We start from the raw sequence: 22089 nt of genomic DNA, 5'->3' as shown, positions 1-22089 counted from the left end.
TTTGTCAGCTTTCTGACAAAGCTGTAGCTGCTCAATATCATCTGAGAGTTTTTTGGAGCGTGTGATTTTCACTTTATGTTGTTTGAGATATAGCACATTTAAAATTTGTATATGATGCTTTCACTGGACATTTTATCTTAAGTTCATTTATCCTAAATACCCATTTGCTATTTGTGATTTCCACAGTGTAACCATATTGCTTTGTAAATGAAATTTAAAACATAAATATATGCGGTTTAAAATTCAAAGGATAGGGGAATTCCCTGGTGGTCCAGTGGTTAGGACTCGGCGCTTTCACTGCCAGGGCCCGGATTCAATCCCTGGTCAGAGAACTAAGATCCCACAAACGTGTGGTGCAGCCAAGAGGAAAAAAATTCAAAGGATATAGAAGGGTTGTTTTGGCTGAAGTCTGGCCTTTCTTTCCCCAGTGTACTAACTGGTTAGCTGAAGTACTATGAGATAGTTTTAGATCAGTTTATTAGATATTGATCACATGCAAGCGAACATGACGTTAGATGCTGGGGTACCAAGACAAAAATCAACCCCAGTGTTCAAGAAGCTCCTGCTCTTTTGGAGGAGCTAGAAAGTAAACAAGTATTTACTGCTTAGTAGTATGTCCATGTATGTAATAGAAGAGTATCACAGTGGAGTGAGTGGGGAGGAGGTAGTGTAGAGAATGCTTAGCACAGGAATTGAAAAAAGTAACACTTATGGTGACTCTTGAGCATGCATGAACTAGACGAAGGGAGAGATAAGGGGAATAAGGACTTTCCAAGCGTGTAATTTGGTGTGACTGTACTGAATTGCATAGGATGGAGAAGAGGAGAGGAAAAGCCAGAGAGATAAGCTGACGTCTGATCACAGAGGACTCGCCAGATCATAAGAACTTTGGAATTTATACTGTGGGTGTCAGAGAGCTATTAACTTAAACTGTGTGTGTGTGTTTGTATTTGTGTGTTATAAGCACACTTGTATTTTGGAACATAACTTCAGCAGCAAAGTGGAAGATAGAATGATGATCAGTTAGGAGCCTATTGTAGTAATCCAGGTAAGAAGAATTAAGGACTTGATTTTAAAGTCTTAGAGATAATAATAGAGAAGAGAAAACAAATGAAAGATATTAAGAGTCGAGTCAGCAGTTCATTTCTGGCAGTAGGACTAAACTAGAGAGATACCATGAATAACCCTCCCAAGTGAGGAAAATCCTGAATAAAATATTTTTAAAAATCTTTCAAAATGTATGATTGGGCTGGCAAGAAAGTAAAGAATATTCAGAAGCTAAAAATGAAATGAAATTGGAAATGAGATGTTAGCATGGTTTAAAGTAAGCTTTCACCCTGGTTGAATCTGCCCGAACTGGATGGCTTTGAACTTCTCTTTTGATGGCATCAGAGGGCACAGGAAACAAACTTGCAGCCTTCCTAAGGAGAGGAATCTGAAAGGAGAACCTTCCCATACATGAAGCGGGGACCTTGGCATTTGGGGTGTGGCAGGAGAAATCTTCACTGAGAATTTATAACAAGGGTCCTTACAGGGTCACATTTCCCATGTGGTTTCATAAAACTTCAAGTAAAGAATGTATTTTATTTTATTTAAAGAAATTTTTTTTAAGAACTAACATTTATTATTTTTGGCTGCATTGGGTCTTCGTTGCTGCTCACAGGCTTTCTCTAGTTGCAGCGAGCGGGGGCTACTCTTCATTGTGGTGCACAGGCTTCTCATTGCGGTGGCTTCTCTTGTGGAGCATGGGCCCTAGGCGCGAGGGCTTCAGTAGTTGTGGCACATGGGCTCAGTAGTTGTGGCGAGCAGGTTCTAGAGTGCAGGCTCAGTAGTTGTGGTTCACGGGCTTAGTTGCTCCGTGGCATGTGGGATCTTCCCGCATCCAGGGCTCGAACCCATGTCCCCTGCATTGGTAGGCAGATTCTTAACCACTGCACCACCAGGGAAGCCCCAAGAATGTATTTTAAATAGTCTCTGTTTGGTGATGCCTTCAGGTACCATACAAAATCTCTCAAGTTACCTTCTCTTAGGAGGGATGTACCTTCAACCCAGCCTTCAAAAATCTACAGATTAAAATTCCAAGCCACTTGAGATCATAGTCAAAAAAAAATCACAAAGTGCACTAAAAAACATTGCATAGTGAGCAAGAGCCAGCAGAAATGAGACAGTGACCTCTAGAGACTGCAGAAAGTTTATATTTTGTCTTAGTAATTCCAGTAAGTTTGATTAATATATTAGAAGAAATGAAAAGAAATGTGAGTATGAAGTAAGGGTCTCTGACCAGGCAGATTAGGAAACAAAAACCCCAGAACTTCTAGTTATAAAAAATTAACTAAAATTAAAAGCTCATGAACAGGTAAGAAACAAATTGGCACAGCATAGAATGAAGAGTTCTAACATACATCTAATTGGAGTTCCAGAAGGACATAAGTGTGAATGAAGGAGTAAGGCAATTTTTATTTATTTATTTATTTTTAACATCTTCATTGGAGTATAACTGCTTTACAGTGGTGTGTTACTTTCGCTGTATAACAAAGTGAATCAGCTATACGTATACATATATCCACATATCTCCTCCCTCTTGGGTCTCCCTCCCACCCTCCCTATCCCACCCCTCTAGGTGGTCCCAAAGCACTGAGCTGATTTCCCTGTGCTATGCGGCTGCTTCCCACCAGCTATCTGTTTTACATTTGGTAGTGTATATATGTCCATGCCACTCTCTCATTTTGTCCCAGCTTACCCTTCCCCCTCCCATGTTCTCAAGTCCATTCTCTATGTCTGTGTCTTTATTCCTGTCCTGCCCCTAGGTTTTTCAGAACCCCCTTTTTTTTTTTTTTGGATTCTATATATATGTGTTAGCATACAGTATTTGTTTTTCTCTTTCTGACTTACTTCACTCTGTATGACAGATTCTAGGTCCATCCACCTCACTACATATAACTCAATTTCGTTTCTTTTTATGGCTCAGTAATATTCCATTGTATATATGTGCCACATCTTCTTTATCCATTCATCTGTAGATGGACACTTAGGTTGGTTCCGTGTCCTGCCTATTGTAAATAGAGCTGCAATGAACATTGTGGTACATGACTCTTTGAATTATGGTTTTCTCAGGGTATATGCCCAGTAGTGGGATTGCTGGGTCATATGATAGTTCTATTTTTAGTTTTTTAAGGAACCTCCATACTGTTCTCCATAGTGGTTGTGTCAGTTTACATTCCCACAAGCAGTGCAAGAGGGTTCCCTTTTCTCCGCACCCTCTCCAGCATTTATTGTTTGTAGATTTTTTGATGATGGCCATTCTGACCCGTGTGAGGTGATACCTTATTGTAGTTTTGATTTGCATCTTTCTGATGATTAGTGATGTTGAGCATCCTTTCATGTGTTTGTTGGCAATCTGTATATCTTCTTTGGAGAAATGCCTCTTTAGGTCTTCTGCCCATTTTTGGATTGGGTTGTTTGCGTTTTTTTGATACTGAGCTGCATGAGCTGCCTGTATATTTTGGAGATTAATCCTTTGTCAGTTGCTTCGTTTGCAAATATTTTCTCCCATTCTGAGAGTTGGCTTTTCGTCTTGTTTATGGTTTCCTTTCGTGTGGAAAAGCTTTTAAGTTTCATTAGGTTCCATTTGTTTATTTTTGTTTTTATTTCCATTTTTCTAGGAGGTGGTTCAAAAAGGATCTTGATGTGATGTATGTCGTAGAGTGTTCTGCCTATGTTTTCCTCTAAGAGGTTTATAGTGTCTGGCCTTACATTAGGTCTTTAATCCATTTTGAGTTTGTTTATTTATTTATTATTTATTTATTTATTTTTGCGGTATGCAGGCCTCTCACTGTTGTGGCCTCTCCTGTTGCGGAGCACAGGATCCGGACATGCAGGCCCAGCGGCCACGGCTTACAGGCCCAGCTGCTCCGCGGCATGTGGGATCTTCCTGGACTGGGACACGAACCTGTGTCCCCTGCATTGGCAGGCGGACTTTCAACCACTGCGCCACCAGGGAAGCCCGAGTTTATTTTTGTGTATGGTTTTAGGGAGTGTTCTAATTTCATTCTTTTACATGTAGGTGTCCAGTTTTCCCAGCACCACTTACTGAAGAGGTTGTCTTTTCTCCATTGTATATTCTTGCCTCCTTTATCAAAGATAAGGTGACCATAGGCATGTGGGTTTATCTCTGGGCTTTCTATCCTGTTCCATTGATCTATATTTCTGTTTCTGTGCCAGTACCATACTATCTTGATTACGGTAGCTTTGTAGTATAGTTTGAAGGCAGGGAGCCTGATTCCTCTAGCTCCGTTTTTCTTTCTCAAGATTGCTTTGGCTATTTGGAGTCTTTTGTGTTTCCATACAAACTGTGAAATTTTTTTGTTCTAGTTCTTTGAAAAATGCCATTGGTAGTTTGATAGGGATTGCATTGAATCTGTAGATTGCTTTCGGTAGTATAGTCATTTTCACAGTGTTGATTCTTCCAATCTAAGAACATGGTATATCTCTCCATCTGTTTGTATCATCTTTAATTTCTTTCCTCAGTATCTTATAGTTTTCTGCATACAGGTCTTTTGTCTCCTTAGTTAGGTTTATTCTTAGGTATTTTATTCTTTTTGTTCCAGTGGTAAATGGGAGTGTTTCCTTAATTTCTCTTTCAGATTTTTCATCATTAGTGTATAGGAATGCTAGAGATTTCTGTGCATTAACTTTATATCCTGCTACTTTACCAAATTCACTGGTTAGCTCTAGTAGTTTTCTGGTAGCAGCTTTGGGATTCTCTGTATAGTATCATGTCATCTGCAAACAGTGACAGTTTTACTTCTTCTTTTCTGATTTGGATTCCTTTTATTTCTTTTTCTTCTCTGATTGCTATGGCTAAAACTTCCAAAACTGTATTGAATAATAGTGGTTAGAGTGGGCAGCCTTGTCTTGTTCCTGATCTTAGTGGAAATGGTTTCAGTTTTTCACCATTGAGAACGATGTTGGCTGTGGGTTTGTCATATATGGCCTTTATTATGTTGAGGTAAGTTCCCTCTATGCCTACTTTCTGCAGGATTTTTATCATAAATGGGTGTTGAATTTTGTTGAAAGCTTTTTCTGTATCTATTGAGTTGAGTATATGGTTTTTCTCCTTCAATTTGTTAATATGGTTTATCACATTGATTGATTTGCATATATTGAAGGATCCTTGTATTCCTGGGATAAACCCCATTTAATCATGGTGTATGATCCTTTTAATGTGCTGTTGGATTCTGTTTGCTAGTATTTTGTTGAGGATTTTTGCATGTGTGTTCATCAGTGATATTGATCTGTAGTTTTCTGTGACCTCTTCATCTGGTTTTGGTATCAGGGTGACGGTGGCCTCATAGAATGAGTTTGGGAGTGTTCCTCCCTGTGCTATATTTTGGAAGAGTTTGAGAAGGACAGGTGTTAGCTCTTCTCTAAATGTTTGATAGAATTTGCCTGTGAATCCATCTGGTCCTGGACTTTTGTTTGTTGGAAGATTTGTAATCACAGTTTCAATTTCAGTGCTTGTGATTGGTCTGTTTATATTTTCTATTTCTTCCTGGTCCAGTCTCGGAAGGTTGTGCTTTTCTAAGAATTTGTCCATTTCATTGGCATATAGTTGCTTGTAGTAATCTCTCATGGTCTTTTATATTTCTGCCATGTCAGTTGTCACTTCTCCTTTTTCATTTCTAATTCTAGTGATTTGAGTCTTCTCCCTTTTTTTCTTGATGAGTCTGGCTAGTGGTTTATCAATTTTGTTTATCTTTGCAAAGAACCAGCTTTTAGTTTTATTAATCTTAGCTGTTGTTTCCTTCATTTCTTTTTCTTTTATTTCTGATCTGATCTTTATGATTTCTTTTCTTCTGCTAACTTTGGGGGTTTTTTGTTCTTCTTTACTCTAATTGCTTTAGGTGTAAGTTTAGGTTGTTTATCTGAGATGTTTCTTGTGTCTTGAGGTAAGATTGTATTGCTATAAACTTCCTCTTAGAACTGCTTTTGCTGCATCCCATAGGTTTTGGGTCATTGTATTTTCATTGTCATTTGTTTCTAGGTATTTTTTGATTTCCTCATTGATCTCTTGGTTATTTAATAGTGTACTGTTTAGCCTCCATGTGTTTGTAATTTTCACAGATTTTTTTCCTGTAATTGATATCTAGTCTCATAGCATTATGGTTGGAAAAGATACTTGATACGATTTCAATTTTCTTAAATTTACCAAGGCTTGAATTGTGACCCAGGATACGATCTATCCTGGAGAATGTTCCATGAGCACTTGAGAAGACAGTGTATGCTGTTGTTTTTGGGTGGAATGTCCTATAAATATCAATTAAGTCCATCTTGTTTAATGTATCATTTAAAGCTTGTGTGGTAATTTTTAAATAGAAATGTCTGAGAATTTTTCAGAACTGATAAATGAAAACAGTCCTTATGGTGGAAGTCCAGTGAATCCCAAGGAGGATAAATAAAATTAGCCCCAGGAAATAGAGTAAAACTGCAGAAGACCAAAGGCAGAGAAGATCTTAAAAGCAACTAGAGAGAAACAACAGATTGGTATAAAAATGTTTTTCTTTAGTCTGGCAACTTACTTCTCAGAAGCAACAACAGAAGACACTGGAATGCTGTCTTCAATGTACTGAGAGAAAATAGCTGTCAGCCTTAGAAACGAATATCCAGTGGTGAAACTGTCTTTCAGGAACAATAGCAAAACAAAGGCATTGTCAGACCAAAAAAACAAACAAAAAACCACACCCACACCCACAGCCTTCACTGCAGGAGACTCTTAAGGGACACAGTTGAGGCAGAAGGAAGGTCATCCCAAGTGGAAAGCCCAAGATGGTTTTTTTTTTCCCTTTTTATTTATTTTTTCTTTTTCATTGTGGTTTATTACAGGATATTGAATATAGTTTCTTGTGACCTGAGATGCTTTTTTTTTTTTTTTTTTTTTTTTTTTGGCGGTACGCGGGCCTCTCAGTGTTGTGGCCTCTCCCGTTGCAGAGCACAGGCTCCGGACGCGCAGGCTCAGCGGCCATGGCTCACGGGCCCAGCCGCTCCGCAGCATGTGGGATCTTCCCGGACGGGGGCACGAACCTGTGTCCCCTGCATTGGCAGGCAGACTCTCAACCACAGTGCCACCAGGGAAGCCCCTGAGATGCTTTTTAATGCCCACAAAATGTCCCACCAAATAGATTTACAATTTAGACTCTACTACTATTAGACATTTATGTTATCTATAATTTTTCAATTTTAACTGAAGCTATACTGGACATGTGTATAGATATGTTTATGCATGTGTTTTATATAGGTTTATTTAGACTAGATTTATGTAGATTTATTTAGACTTTATATAGATTTATGTAGATTTATTTAGACCACATGCCCAAATTATTGGGTCAAAAAAGTAACAGGCATTATGTTTCTTGATACATGTTATAAAATTGATTTGTTAAAGGGCTTTACCAGTTTACATTGCATCAAACAGATTATGCTTGCTTTACTGTACAAGTGAGTGTATGATAGGGCCAGTTTTAAATGATGAAGATTGACATTTCTTACCAAATTTTGACTTAGTTATATCTTTGACAAAAAGTCCCATCTCCCTTCTCTCCCGTTGTTATTAAAGTGTTTCCTTTCTTATAGAAGTAGAAATTGGTAACTGAATGCATTCTTTCTAACAAAATATTTCTAACTTTCTAGAGCATAGTCTTTCATTTTCTTTTTTAGTTTATTAACAAATATATAGTCGGCCCATATAAAGAAATGGCAAATAATGCTTTATTTAGTTTTTGTTTTATTATGAAGGAAGACTACTATTTTTAATGCTGCTGCTTTCTTTTCTAGCTCTGTATATTTCACAGTAGTCAGCCAACAAGCATAGAAGTAAACAGCTTTTGTTTTAAAAATCATTCATTCTAGAGAGGGAAAAGTACTGTTTGCTTGGGAATTCTGTATTCTAATGTGAACTGAATGTAAGAAGGTGTCTTTTTTTAAACTTTTTTCTTGTTTTTATACTATTTCAGGTGCAAGTGAAAGTGTAGGGAAACATATGCTTGAAGCCTGCAACAATAATCTGGAGATGGCAGTCACTATGTTTTTGGATGGTGGAGGAATCGCTGAAGAGCCAAGTACCAGTTCAGCAAGTGTCTCCACTGTCAGACCACACACAGAGTATGAATTTATTATTTATTATTGGGAGCTACCCCCTGCCAAAATTGAGCAGTTACATTTTTACATGTTAGGTTAATTCTCTGTTTTGAACAAATTAAAAGTTGAAAGTATCTGAAAGTGTCAGGTGAAAATTTTTATACTTATATGCTTTAAGTTCTCTACAGCACTGTCAAGTCCGTTATTTAATCCTCAGAAGAACCCTATAGGGTGGCATTATTATCCACATTTTACAGAGGAAGCAGAAGGATAGCCATTTCCCCAAGCTATACAGCAATTAAGTAGCAGATATGGAAGGAAAGCCCAATAAAGCTCAGATTTCTCAATTCTGGATTTTCCTACATTGTCCCAGGAAAGTTTTGAGTTGTCATGAAAAAATTTTTGAAGAAAATTTATGCCCTAAATAGCTACGTGTTGCTAATCTTTAGAGGCACCTTCAGCATATAGAACTGTAATATATAGAGCATAGTAACAGATGATAAATACATTTGGTGTTTACTGCCCTTTACATTTGATACCAGTGAGAGTTTGAAATGAATATCTGTTAAGCAAAATTCCAGTAGTCTTTGGAAAATATTAGAGATGAATTTTACTCAAATGAAAAACACTGATTTTTGAGTCAAAATTTCAAAGATCCTTAAATAAGATTTTAATACTCATAGCCATTTATAACTCTTCAGTGTTTACAACATGAGATACTAAAAAAGAAGAATCCCCTTAAATAGGAATAGGCAAAAACATGGATTTTATTTTTACTAAATTAGATTTAAAAAGCTAAATAAACATTCAGGACATGATTGCCTCTTTTTTTTTTTTATCTAGTTCCAGATTCTAGAGTAATATTGTTTCCCCACAAAGTGTGAACTCTAGAGGTTATATAAGTTTTCTCCTATCGATGTTGGCTGTGTATTTCAAGTTTGATAGCCCATTCTCCACCAACATAACTCAAATCTTTAATGGAAATTAATATGAAAACATGATTTAGTTTACATTCACTTGAATAACAGATATTCATAGCTGATTTCTGGGGACATATCAGTCCTCACTGTTTAAAACATGTTTTCTTAATTGTACTTAAAAATAGTTTTGATTAATGAATGTCTTTTCCTGCTGAATTACATTATAATTTTACTTAGATTATTTGTATTACTAATTGATTAACATTTGATAGTGGCACCTACTTCCTAAACTAAAATTTTCTTTCTTTACAGTTCACCTTCTGTTCCATTATTCCATTTTGCTGGGTAGCTAGCAGTCTTGGAATAGATAACCTCAAATATGTAGTAATCAAGTCTTTCTGTATAGGGACTACTAATTAAGCCATCACCCTAATTGATGTATTTCATCAGATTAAGGCTTGTTTTTTGAGTAATTAAATTGCCTTAGATTGAGATAACTTTGTACACACACACACACACACACACAGAGTAAGGTGAATTATACCAATAATGGAAAGATCTATTCAGGTAAAAGATGTGTTTGAAGTTTTTAGTTTTGCTAAGATAATGGCCTGTTTCTCTTTGGTGAAAGAGATTTAATAGAGCTTCCTCTTAGAGACACATTGTCTGTTTCTTTAGAGTATTGCAGTTCTGTGTGTGAGCAGTGACTGAAATCCAGTAGGAAAGAGTGCTTAACATAATTTTGAATTATCCTTTATCCTTCACTCATTTGGCTTATTGTAGCTTTCTTTGTTTAACTAGTTGTTCTTTGATTACAGGATGTTAGTTTTTGTTGACAAATTAGTATTGATACTGTATTAAATAAAGTATGTTTTGAAGTTTCAACTTTCAGGTGTCAAAAACAGGGCCTTAAGCTCAGTTATTACTATTAGAAACACCTGAATGAAAAACATTAGGCCTAACATAAATTAATATTTATTATAAAGGGAGCATATTAAATTTGAAACTTACTCTTACTTGCTATGAGCATTAATCAGCAGAATTTCGTATTTGAGTTAAAACTAAAATAATTAAACTGATTTATAAAGGGATATACACCATTTTTACAGCATATTTTAAATGAGAATTGTTCACTGGAAGAGATGGATTATTAGTAAACCCTCTGGAGGTAAACTTTGAAGAGTTTTTAGGCTTTTAAAAGAGTATTTTTTCTGTTTTATATATGTTAGTGTCTATTTAATGAATAATTCAAGGGTACTACCTTTGTTAGCCAGCTTCATAACTAGCATAAAATTAATTGCCTGTTTAAGCTTATTTTAATATATCTGTGATTTAATTATCTATTATTTGATGTAGTGTTGATGTAATATTGTTTTTATTAAGCTCATATTTTCCATTAATTTTTTGCCTGAATTTTGTGTGTGTGTGTGTGTGTGTGTGTGTGTGTGTGTGTGTTTGTAAATTTCCTATCTCCTTTTTTTTTCTAAAGAATTTAGGGCAGGGAACTTAGAGGAGAGGAGAAATATTTTTTATTTTTCTGTTTGTTCTCTTTCTTTATAAACCCATTTGCACTATCTATGCCAGGTACTTTATTCCAGTTCATCTCTATATGGAAATCATCTGACAGTCATTTATCATAATTTAATGTGGTTCCTAAAAGTCACTAAATCTGTTGTTCATTTTATTTGTTAATTTGAATGTGTTCACAATAGTTACGGTAAGAATAGGTAGCAGAAAACAGTTTTCATTTGGATATTTTCCCACTTTTTTTTTTTTTTTTAATAGAGAGGAAGTCCGTGCCCCAATTCCTCAAAAGCAGGAAATATTGGTGGAACCAGAACCTTTGTTTGGTGGTAAGTTTACCTTTTTTCCTTAGCTTTATTTGACTTTATTGTTGTCTTCGGGATTTTAGTGAAGCTATCAAAAGATATGAAGGCTTGCTCAGAGATTGTTACTTCAAGTAGAGTTGATTCTTATCTTGTAATTCTGTACTCCCCTCAGGAAAGTTGCACAATTGGCTCTTTCCGAGGAGTGAGCCAGATTAAAAAGTTGATAGTTGTTGCAGAATGCCAAAAGGAGGAAAATAAGCAAAAAGAACTGCTGCCTTAAAATGGAAACAAATCTATCATTAGATAAAAGACTATGATTATATTTTGTTTTTTGGGTACCCACTTGACTGCCATATCCTTACTGTCTTGATATGCTGTACCTTCACTCTTTTTTAATTTCTAGAAGTGCTGTTCTTATATTGAAAAAAGGAGGAAGTAATCCCTAATCCATGCAAAAAATTGTGATATCAATCTGGGGTGCATAGAGAAGATAGTAGAAAATGGAACATTTAATCAAATTTAAAGAAAATTTATAGTTTTATTTTAATAAGCACTTATTTACCTTTTGTGAGCCAGATATTTTAGGCATTAATAGGTATATTAAATAACAGAAGAGGGCTTCCCTGGTGGTGCAGTGGTTGAGAGTCCGCCTGCCGATGCAGGGGACATGGGTTCCTGCCCCGGTCTGGGAAAATCCCACATGCCGCGGAGCGGCTGGGCCCGTGAGCCATGGCCGCTGAGCCTGCACGTCAGAGCCTGTGCTCCGCAACGGGAGAGGCCACCACAGTGAGAGGCCCACGTACCGCAAAAAAAAAAACAAACAAAAACAGAAGATAGGGGACTTCCCTGGCGGTCCAGTGGTTAAGACTCTGCGTTTCCAGTGCAATGGGCAGGGGTTCAATCCCTGGCTGGGGAACTAAGATCCCGCATGTCATGCGGCATGGGCAAAAAAAAAAATTTAAAAAACAAAAAAACCCCCCAGCAGATGAAGTTATGATTTGGTTGGGTAGACAGAGACATAGAAATGTATATTGTATATATTGAGAACAGCAGTGCAGAGAAATAGGCCTATAAAAAGTTTCGTAGGTAAACTAAAATAAAGAAGAAATAAATTGTAAGAAAAGGATGAAGAAAATTACATAAACCATATCTTTTGATTTGAAAAAGCAACTTAGTTGAGAGTTATAAGATTGATTTTTAACTTGGGAGCTTTGGAGTTTACTGTAGAAAGGAATAAAGAATATACTTTCCAGTTTCAGAAATAAAGATGGGAGGAAGAAAACAATAAGGTCTAAATATTGAAATATGATGTGTGCTTTCTGAACTGTTCAATTTAGCTAGTCATTGTGCCTTTAATATACCAGAGGTAGTAAAGCATTGTTCATGTTTTTTTTTTTCATATAAATGTTATAGATTTTGGAGCTGAGGAATGCCCTTGGAAGCTTTTTCTTTCTTTTATTGCAAGGAATAAAGGCAAGATCTTTGAGTGGGGAAGACTACAGCAAATGGATTCTGTGCTATTTTACTGTTTAACAGAGGCAAAAGAGTTCCCATTTGAAACTCCACTTTCTTCTACATCTGGTTTGGTGAGGGGGGTGAGAATGACTTTATACAGTTAGGGAGTCATTCCTAACTTTCATTATTAGACCTTATTGTAACTTTGAAAAGGTTTTTGGAGAACTATTTTCTTCTTTGGGATAGTATCGATTTTTAAAAAATTAATTAATTAATTAATTTTGGCTGCGCTGGGTCTTCGTGTGGCGTGCAGGCTCTAGAGCATGCGGGCTTAGTAGTTGTGGCATGCGGGCTCTCTAGTAGTGGTATGTGGGATCTTAGTTCCCTGACCAGGGATCGAACCCAGGTCCCCTGCATTGGGAGAGTGGAGTCTTAACCACTGGACCACCAGGGAAGTCCCAGGGATAGTATTGATTTAAAGTGTGATTCTCAAAGTGTGGTCAGGGAGTCCCTGATGCCCTTTCAGTGGGTCTGTAAGATCAAAACTGTTTTCATAATAATACTAACAAGTTATTTGCCTTTTTCACTGTGTTGACATTTGGGCTGATAATTCAGAAGCAGTGATGGGTCATACTGCTGCATCTTAATTGAATCAGGACAGTGGCACCAAACTGCTACTATTTGTTGAATTCTTCACTGACACACACTTGCAGTTTAAAAAAAAAAAAGCCAAAGCAATAAAAATTAATTTCATTTGATCTTGATCCACATTTTTAAACTATTCTGTTTGATGAAATAGGATGTGTGCATAAAGCACTTCTGCATACTGAAGTACTCTGGTTACTTTAAGGTGAAACACTTGTACAGTTGTTTGAGTTGAAAGCAAAACTAGCTGCTTTTTTTATGGAACATTATTTTCCTTGAAAGATTACTGACAAACTATAGTTATTTAGACTTAAACATTTGGCAGACATTTTCTTGAATGTGAACGAAGCCTGTTAACTGCTTCAAGGCAAACAACTGACGTTATTTGTTGCCAGTGATTTAAGAAAAGAAAAAAAGGCTTTCAGGCAGAGCTTAGAATTTTAGAAAGTTTATGCGCATGATTGTGAGCTTGATAGCTTCCCAGTACTTAAAGGCTTTCTGATGAGGTTAGCAGTGACATTAACAGATGGTGATTTTTTTTTTTAATATCATATGATGAAATGGTCAGTATTTGGAATATTTGCATAACTCAGTGAACAAGTATTTTCAAATGACCAAAGCAGAATATTACAAAATTGTGCATGGGTGAAAGATCTATTCGGATCTATATGTAAGTATCTATATATGCAATATAGGTTAGATATCTATTGCTGTTTAACAAATCGCTTCAAAATTTAGCTTCCTGAAACAAACATTTGTTATATCACCATTTCTGTGGGTCAGGAATCCAGGTGTGGCTTAGTTGGGTGCCTCTGTTTAGGGTCTCTCACAGGGTATAATCAAGGTGTCAGCCAGGGCTACAATCATCTCAGAGCATGACTAGAGGAAGATCTAAGTTTACTCACGTGGCTGCTGGTTGGCTGGAGACATCAGTTCCTTACTGCAGAGCAAATGAGAGAGCCAGAGAGGGCAGCCCAAGATGGATGGAAGCCACCATCTTTTTGTATAAGTACTGTGCGCTAACAGATTGCACCACTAGAGCTCCATCCACTATCTTTTTGTAACCTAACTGTTGGAAGTGACCTCCCATCACCTCTGCCACATTCTATTTGATCCTGCCCATACTCAAGATGTTCACACACAGGTTATGAATCCTGGGAGATAGGGATAATCGGGGGCCATCACAGAGCCTGCGTAGCACATAAGACTAATGGATTTTAATGGAGCAGAATATGAAAAGTTCATTGATAAGATTTCAGATTCCATGTTGCAGCCAACCTTTAAGAAATTACCACTGGTTGAGCTTTGGTGTAGTAGCAGGGGAGAATGTTCACAATTATCTTAAAACACTATTAAAATACTCTTCCCTTTTACAACTACATGTCTGTGTGAAATTGAATTTTAATTTTCTTCATATACATGAACTAAAGGAATAGCAGCAGATTGAATGCAGAAGCAGATCTAAAAATTCAGGTGTCTTCTCTTATACCAGTTATTAACAGAGATTTGTGAAAATGTGAAACAGTGTCGCTCTGCTCATTAAATTTTGTTCTCTGTTCCTCCCCTATTCTGACTATGAAGCTCCTTTTTGAATCTCTTTTAGCTCTTTGTAGCTTAGTCTCTTTGACCTCAGTGAGCAGCACTCCTATTATGTGGACAGTGGAGTGAGAGTACAGAGGACTGATGTTTACTTATAGCGTATGGTTTGGAAGAGTGAGGAAACCACATATTGAAGAGGCAGGCAGGAGTAATAATGATCCTAGAGCTAGAGGTGTTGTGGCTTGAGGAGAGATTCTTGGTTAGACTTAGGATATATAAGGGGGAAACAAATGGGAGCAGGTGATGAGCCCAAGAAATAAAAGAGAGTGGTTGGAAAGCTAGCAATAAGAGGAGCTAGTATGAATCTCCAGGAGATCAAGTGTATAATAGAGAAAGGCTAAATTGGGGGGTGGGGTGGGGGCAGGGAGTGAGAGAGAGAGAGAGAGAGAGAGAGAAGAATGTAGAATATTGACCGGCCTGCCTTTGGCAGTTTAAAAGTAGAAGAAAAGTACCTTTTATATACTATGTACTACCTCCCCAATAATAATATGCTTTCTTAGGCAGCTGTTTTATGCCTTATCCTAAGATAACCTTACTTTCTTAATTGTTATGGTTAAGTAATATCTGGTAATGAGTTTTAAGAAAGCATTATTTGAGCAGTTAATATTATTGCTGCTAGAAACATGTACATTTAAGATGGGAACTCTTGATTAAAAATAGTTCCAAGATTGAAAAGAATAACATTTCTTTCTTCGTGTTTATAAAGGGAGGGAGGAAAAATAATGCAGTATTTAAATTTTATAAGTTTAAATAATAAAATTTAAAATTAATAATTTATATAATAATTTATTTAAATAAAACAATTTATATGTAAAATTCAGCTTAAATTTTGAAATTCAGTACAAAGCTAAAATATGGAAGTCTCTGATTTTTACCAAATTTCCTTTTCCTAGAGATAATATTGTGATTCTTTAAATACTGATACACATATGTGCATAAATGATATACTGACCTGATAATGCTTTAAGCAAATGTGGGATTTTTTTAACATGTGGTTCTGCATTCTTTTGTTATTTTGTTTTTTAACTCAGTAGTTCTTAGATTAAAAGAATTACCCTATATAATGGCAAACACAGGCTGTTGGGAAAGATGCTTTGACATGGGATGGGAGACTTTTATAGTTTCTGTCTAATCTTACTATGTAATCATCATCTGTTAATGTGTAGCACTGTTCTGGTTACATGCTGGCAGTGCTCGTGGGGCTTGCCATAAACCAACTGAATAACTGTTACCCATATTGAAAGAATCATTAAATTTCCTTATTTACTGTGATGTATATAAATGACCTGATAACTTTTTTTTTTATTGGAGTATAGTTGGTTTACAATGTTGTGTTAGTTTCAGGTGTACAGCAAAGTAATTCAGCTATACATATACATATATCTATTCTTTTTCAGATTCTTTTCCCATTTAAGACCTGGTAAAATTTTTGTGTTTAAGAACATACAGGAAGATAACGTGTTGATGATTGCTTTTTCAGCTTTATCTGTACAATACTTAAGGACTGGGTAATAGACGCTATACAAGGGTATCAAAGGACGTTGGTTCTGTTCATTTTTCTGTTCACTGTAGGAAAAATTTTTCTTCCGAAATTACAGTTTTTTGGTGTTTATAATTCTGCATGTGTATCCACTTACTAAGAGGTAGTTCTTAAATATTATGGTTTAGAACTTACTCAAGTATTATACTAAAGGGTAGGCAGATCATTTAGGCTAACCTGAATTATGTATTTGCAGCATGTATGTAGCTTCATCGCCATGGGAAGTCATCCTCAAAATCTTTCTTCCTATCTTTTTACACAAGTTTGGCCAAGTTTTTTAACTGGGCCTTAATTTTCTTTTTTGTAAAATACGATTGGGCTCAAGATGGTTAATTATATATGAATGCCTTGAAGGTTTTTGAAGTATTTTATATTTTGAAGGAGGGCACCATTATGAATCTGAGTGTCTTAAAATAAGAAATTGCTATAGATAAGGACATTTTTAGAATTGTTACAAAATTAATGTTTAACTTTTTGTATCAATTCTATTTTTTCCTCCGATAGCTCCTAAAAGACGACGGCCTGCACGTTCAATATTTGATGGTTTCCGGGATTTCCAAACTGAAACTAGTAAGTATCTATGAACCAGTTTATCATCTCTTTTTCCCTCCCTCTCCCTCTCTCATTGTCTTTCTCCCCTGTCTCCTCTCCCACAGATTAAAACCACAAGGTGGAAAAGCACCCACACACTCCCCTTCAGGTCAAGATCCTAGTTTGTTTTATATAAGTTTTTTTCTTAAGAAGATGATTAATATTAGGCCTAGTAACTTTGAGAATTCATCTTATTTAAAAACTAAATTATGAATTCAGTCTGTGATTGTTATTAACTCCCCCTTGAGCTGAATTGTTCCAGATTCTAACCTACTTGGTTATAGAAGAATAAGGGAGATGGATATAATGTGAGAAATATGGTAATTTACAAACTTAATCTGTTTCTGAATGAGCACTTAAATGCTGACTATAATAAAATAAAAAACTGATTTTCCTCAGGATCCTGATATATGTCAGTTAAAGGAATGACCACAATGAAAATGGTTATTATAGGGATTGGAAAATAGAAGAAGAAAAGGCCATACTACCCAAAGCAGCCACTATTAACATTGTGGCAACAGTTGTTTGGAATAGGTTTATATCTTTCTGTTGAATAAGAATGAGTCTTGGCCTTCTCCTTTTAGTGGAATTAGTACTGATTTAGCAATGGAATCCTAGAGAAAAGACAGTTATGTTTAGAGAATATATGAGAAACTCTTGAACCATATTTGATTTTGTAATAATTTATAATGAGCTCATTGAAGCACAGATAGGTCTTGTAACTTGAGAGTTGATGTGGAATCCAGACTGACTCAGGTCATCCAGGGAATCCTGTGCCCTTCCAGGAGAAGATGACAGCAGTAGTCATTCTGTCTCAGTGCCATAATCTTTCAAGATTGGGAATGTAGCTAGAAACAACTAGAATGTAGCTAGATAAATTAGGATGAGTTTCAGAAATAGATAAATGAAGATGAAAGTTTTCTCCTGTGCTAAAGTTAGTTTTGAGTATGTGAAGGAAATATTTTGAATAAGTGACTCTTACATAATTTCCATTTTTATCCTTATCTTTGGATAGAGAGCACCACGTCTTAAGACTCCCGCCCCACCTGGCTTTGTATTTTTTTTCAGAGTCAGCCTTAGATCTTTGCATTTGCATTTGAGGTCAAGCACATTGTTCGTTAGTTCTTGCAACTGATACATTTTTTTTAAAATGCAAGATTCATGACTTATTTTATGGCTAATTGAAACTTTCTCATCCTCCTGTGTTGCAGTTCGGCAAGAACAGGAATTAAGAAATGGAGGAGCAATAGATAAGAAACTAACTACCCTTGCAGATCTCTTCCGGCCACCCATTGATTTGATGCATAAAGGCAGCTTTGAAACAGTAAGTTGTTGGAGATTCTAAGCCTGAGCTATGAATCTTCTTGCATTTTTAGTGGAGTTTTTCTTTCTAAGAGCAAAAAAAAGTTTTCAGCATATAGAGAATTGGCGTCATAGTAAGTATGAAATACCTAGAAGGTTACATTGATTTATATTTCTTAAAAGTTTATATATTTTTAATTACTACTTACTGCTGAGAATATTGTGTGTGTGTGTGTGTGTGTGTGTGTGTGTGTGTTTTGGCCATTTGTGAGTTGTTTGTAGGTATCTTTTACCCATATTTTTATGAGGATCATAGTGTGTTTTAAAAGAATATCCCTATGGTTGCGGAGTATGTTCTCCCTTAGTTCTTGTTTTAATTTAGCTGAAGCCAAAGGAAAACTTTCCGGAGCAGGTTTATATGATTGTCTGCTAAATTATAAGCTTACTGAGGGCAGGGGAACCATGTTTCTTTTTATTTTGGTGATCCGTGGGACCCAGTCTCTAGCATTTAATAGGAACACGGTATTTGGTAAATGAATGCGTTTAGTTAGGATTTTAAATATTCTTCTGTTGAAGTGTTCAAACAACTTGCTTTTGTGTGTTGACTATCATGTTAACTCTCTTTTGAATCAGAAGAGCATTTCTGTAGATGTAAAGCACTGAAATTTCAGGTAAGTCTTTTCTGTTAGGATAAAGTAGGCCAAACAATAACTGTAAAAATGACGTTAGTAGCTACATATTTAGAAGTGAATTTTGATTGTTTTTTAAAAAAAATTTTGTCCTTAGACATACTCTTAAACTAGCCTAAATGAAATATTTAGGTTAAGAAATTTAACTGTAAGCTTTTTCCTTCTGAATTCTTTAATTTTCTGAATTGTAATTTCTGAATTTCTGTAATTTCTGTAATTTCTGAAAGTGTTTGGCCACGTGTAACAAAATCCAGATGATGGAGATTTGATTAAATGTGTTTCTTTTTGTTGTGTAAATAAAGTTCAGGGAGTCTGGTGTTCATTTATCAGCTCAAAGATGTCAGGTTAGATGTCTCCTCAGTTTTCTTCATCTTTCGTTCATGATCTTTAACATGGTAACTGCCTATCCTTTCTACTGTTCTGGTGATAATATAACCATTGACAGAATAGCACAATATGTAAGACAAAAAGGAACTGAGTTTGTTTTGATGTGCTTTCTATTTTCATTAGCTTCTGTGTTGCTCTGGGGCTTAACTAAATAACTCTGAGCTTGATTTAATTTTGTCACTTTGGGCTCATAAAAAGCAGTTACTCTGCTGCTTGTTATTAAGGGAAAATGTGAATCTTTTTTTTTTTTTTTTTTTTTTTTTTTTTTTTTGCGGTACGCGGGCCTCTCACTGCTGTGGCCTCTCCCTTTGCGGAGCACAGGCTCCATGGCCATAGCTTATGGGCCCAGCCGCTCCGCGGCATGTGGGATCTTCCCGCACCAGGGCACGAACCCATGTCCCCTGCATTGGCAGGTGGACTCTCAACCACTGTGCCACCAGGGAAACCCGTGAATCTTTCTTGATACTGTCATCTGAAGTTTGATTCATTTTGTTAAGTTGTGTCACCTTTTTTCTTTGAATTTTGTGACCTATGTTGTTTTCAACAGTCTTCATTTTTTTCACTGATAATACTCAACTTTATCATTTACAAGCCTTTAAATGATATAAACATTCCCAGAAAAAGTAGGCATTTCATTATGACTAATGATATATCCATTAGTTTTATAGAAATTAGGGAAGTAATATACAAAATTAAGTTCACTGAAATTTAGAGAGGTGAATATTAAAAATTAAAGGAATAGTCTGGCTGCTCAGGCAGGACCCACAGGTTTGAATTAGATATAGATCTGAGCCACAGTTTTATAGGTGTAGAAACTAGACTTCCTTCTTTCTTTCTTTTTTTTTTTTAATTTAATTTAATTTATTTTATTTTTGGCTGCGTTGGGTCTTCCTTGCTGCACGCAAGGGCTAATCTTTGTTGCGGTGCAGTGGCTTCTCTTGTGGAGCACTGCTCTAGGTGCATGGGCTTCAGTAGTTGTGGCACACGGGCTCAGTAGTTGTGGCTCACAGGCTGTAGAGCGCAGGCTCAGTAGTTGTGGCGCATGGGCTTAGTTGCTCCATGGCATGTGGGATCTTCCCAGACCAGGGCTCGAACCCATGTCCCCTGCATTGGCAGGTGGATTCTTAACCACTGTGCCACCAGGGAAGCTCATAGACTTTATTATTTCTTAATGTAACTAGAGGTAGACCATGTTCAAGGGTTCTGGCTTATGCTAACCAGATGAGAGATTGATTAGTTCACTTGTTCATTCAGTAAATATTTAGTGAGGCCTCCTGTTGCAAGGCCTTGTTCTAGGGGATGGGGATTATATGTATTGGGATAAAGATTTAACTATGTGTGAGAGAGACCAGGAATAAAACAAACATTAACTTAAACAAGATAGAAGTCCATGCTGTTAGGATGGTTCTGCTCTATGAAGTTATTAGGAATGCAGTTTTTTTCTGTCCTATTCTGCAAGGTCTTGCTTGCCCTTGTCTACATGATTCAAGGTGGCTTACTACCATGTTTGCTTTTCAGTTAGCATGAAGGAAGGGAGTGACCGAGAAGGGTACACCTTTTCCCTTTAAAGGCACAACCTAGAGGTAATACACATCACTTCTCACATTCCATTGACCAGAATTGTAACAGGGAAGAGCCAAATCTGACTACATGTTGAATCTGTTGCTTTTACTTTAATCGTTGCTTTCTGCTGCTTTTGCTCACTAAAAGGATACTGTCTATATATAATGGCCTGCCTCAGGGAACCGTGCCCCTCTGTCTGAAAGCTAAACCAAAGTGCCTTTGTTCAGGGAAGCATCCTAACCCTGTCCACCTGTGGATGGCTGCAAGAAAGAAGAAATTAACACATCCCCTCCCCAAGGCTGGCCATTCCAGGGGATATTTGCAAAAATTAACGGCCTTTTTACTTTACTTCCTCATCTCCTCCCCCTTTCTGTTCTATAAAAGAAACTGGGGGCTTCCCTGGTGGCGCAGTGGTTGAGGGTCCGCCTGCCGATGGAGGGGACGCGGGTTCGTGCCCCAGTCCGGGAAGATCCCACGTGCCGCGGAGCGGCTGGGCCCGTGAGCCATGGCCACTGAGCCTGCGCGTCCGGAGCCTGTGCTCCGCAACGGGAGAGGCCACAACAGTGAGAGGCCCGCGTACCGCAAAAAAAAAAAAAAAAAAAAAAAAAAAAAAAAATGGCATCCAAACCACGATAAGGTGGTTCTTTTGAGACACTAGTCTGCCGTCCTCATGGTCCACCGGCTTTCTGAATAAAGTCCCTTGCCTCAACACCTCATCTCTGGATTTATTGGCCTGTCGTGCGGCGAGCAGAGCAAGCTTGGACTTGGTAACAGAACTTAGCAATGTGGCCACACCTACTTGCAAAGGACACTGGGAAATCAAGATGCTTAGCTGAAAATTGGAGATTCTATTTTATTTTATTTTATTTTTTTGGTACACGGGCCTCTCACTGCTGTGGCCTCTCCCGTTGCGGAGCACAGGCTCTGGACCCGCAGGCTCAGCAGCCATGGCTCACAGGCCCAGCCGCTCCGCGGCATGTGGGATCCTCCTGGACCGGGGCACGAACCCGTGTCCCCTGCATTGGCAGGCGGACTCTCAGCCACTGCACCACCAGGAAAGCCCTCTATTTTTTTTTTTAATTTTTAAATTTTATTTATTTTTTTATACAGCAGGTTATTACTCATCAGTTTTATACACATCAGTGTATACATGTCAATCCCAATCACCCAATTCATCACACAACCACCTACACCCCCGCACCGCTTTCCCTGCTTTGTGTCCATACGTTTGTTCTCTACATCTGTGTCTCATTTTCTGCCCTGAAAACTGGTTCATCTGTACCATTTTTCTAGGTTCCAAATATATGCGTTAATATACGATATTTGTTTTTCTCTTTCTGACTTACTTCACTCTGTATGACAGTCTCTAGATCCTTCCACGTCTCAACAAATGACCCAGTTTTGTTCCTTTTTATGGCTGAGTAATATTATGTTGT

The 22089-nt window shown here is 37.1% G+C and overlaps 1 protein-coding gene across 3 annotated transcripts in view; it reads left to right on the top strand.

The window, feature by feature from the left end:
* The window catches only part of UBXN7 (UBX domain protein 7), a 68394-nt gene that overhangs the window by 12337 nt on the left and 33968 nt on the right, over window positions 1–22089 (top strand). For all 3 annotated transcript variants that reach the window (XM_060010865.1, XM_060010866.1, XM_060010867.1), the window contains exons 2-5: window positions 8010–8157; window positions 10839–10906; window positions 16626–16691; window positions 17924–18036. In XM_060010865.1, coding sequence (XP_059866848.1) covers window positions 8010–8157; window positions 10839–10906; window positions 16626–16691; window positions 17924–18036 — 395 coding nt within the window. The remainder of the gene's footprint in view (window positions 1–8009; window positions 8158–10838; window positions 10907–16625; window positions 16692–17923; window positions 18037–22089) is intronic.

Source organism: Delphinus delphis, chromosome 4 (assembly GCF_949987515.2).
Source record: "Delphinus delphis chromosome 4, mDelDel1.2, whole genome shotgun sequence".
NCBI classification, from domain to species: Eukaryota; Metazoa; Chordata; class Mammalia; order Artiodactyla; family Delphinidae; genus Delphinus; species Delphinus delphis.
Note: the sequence above shows the minus strand (reverse complement) of the source record. Positions and strands in the feature narration are given on the sequence as shown.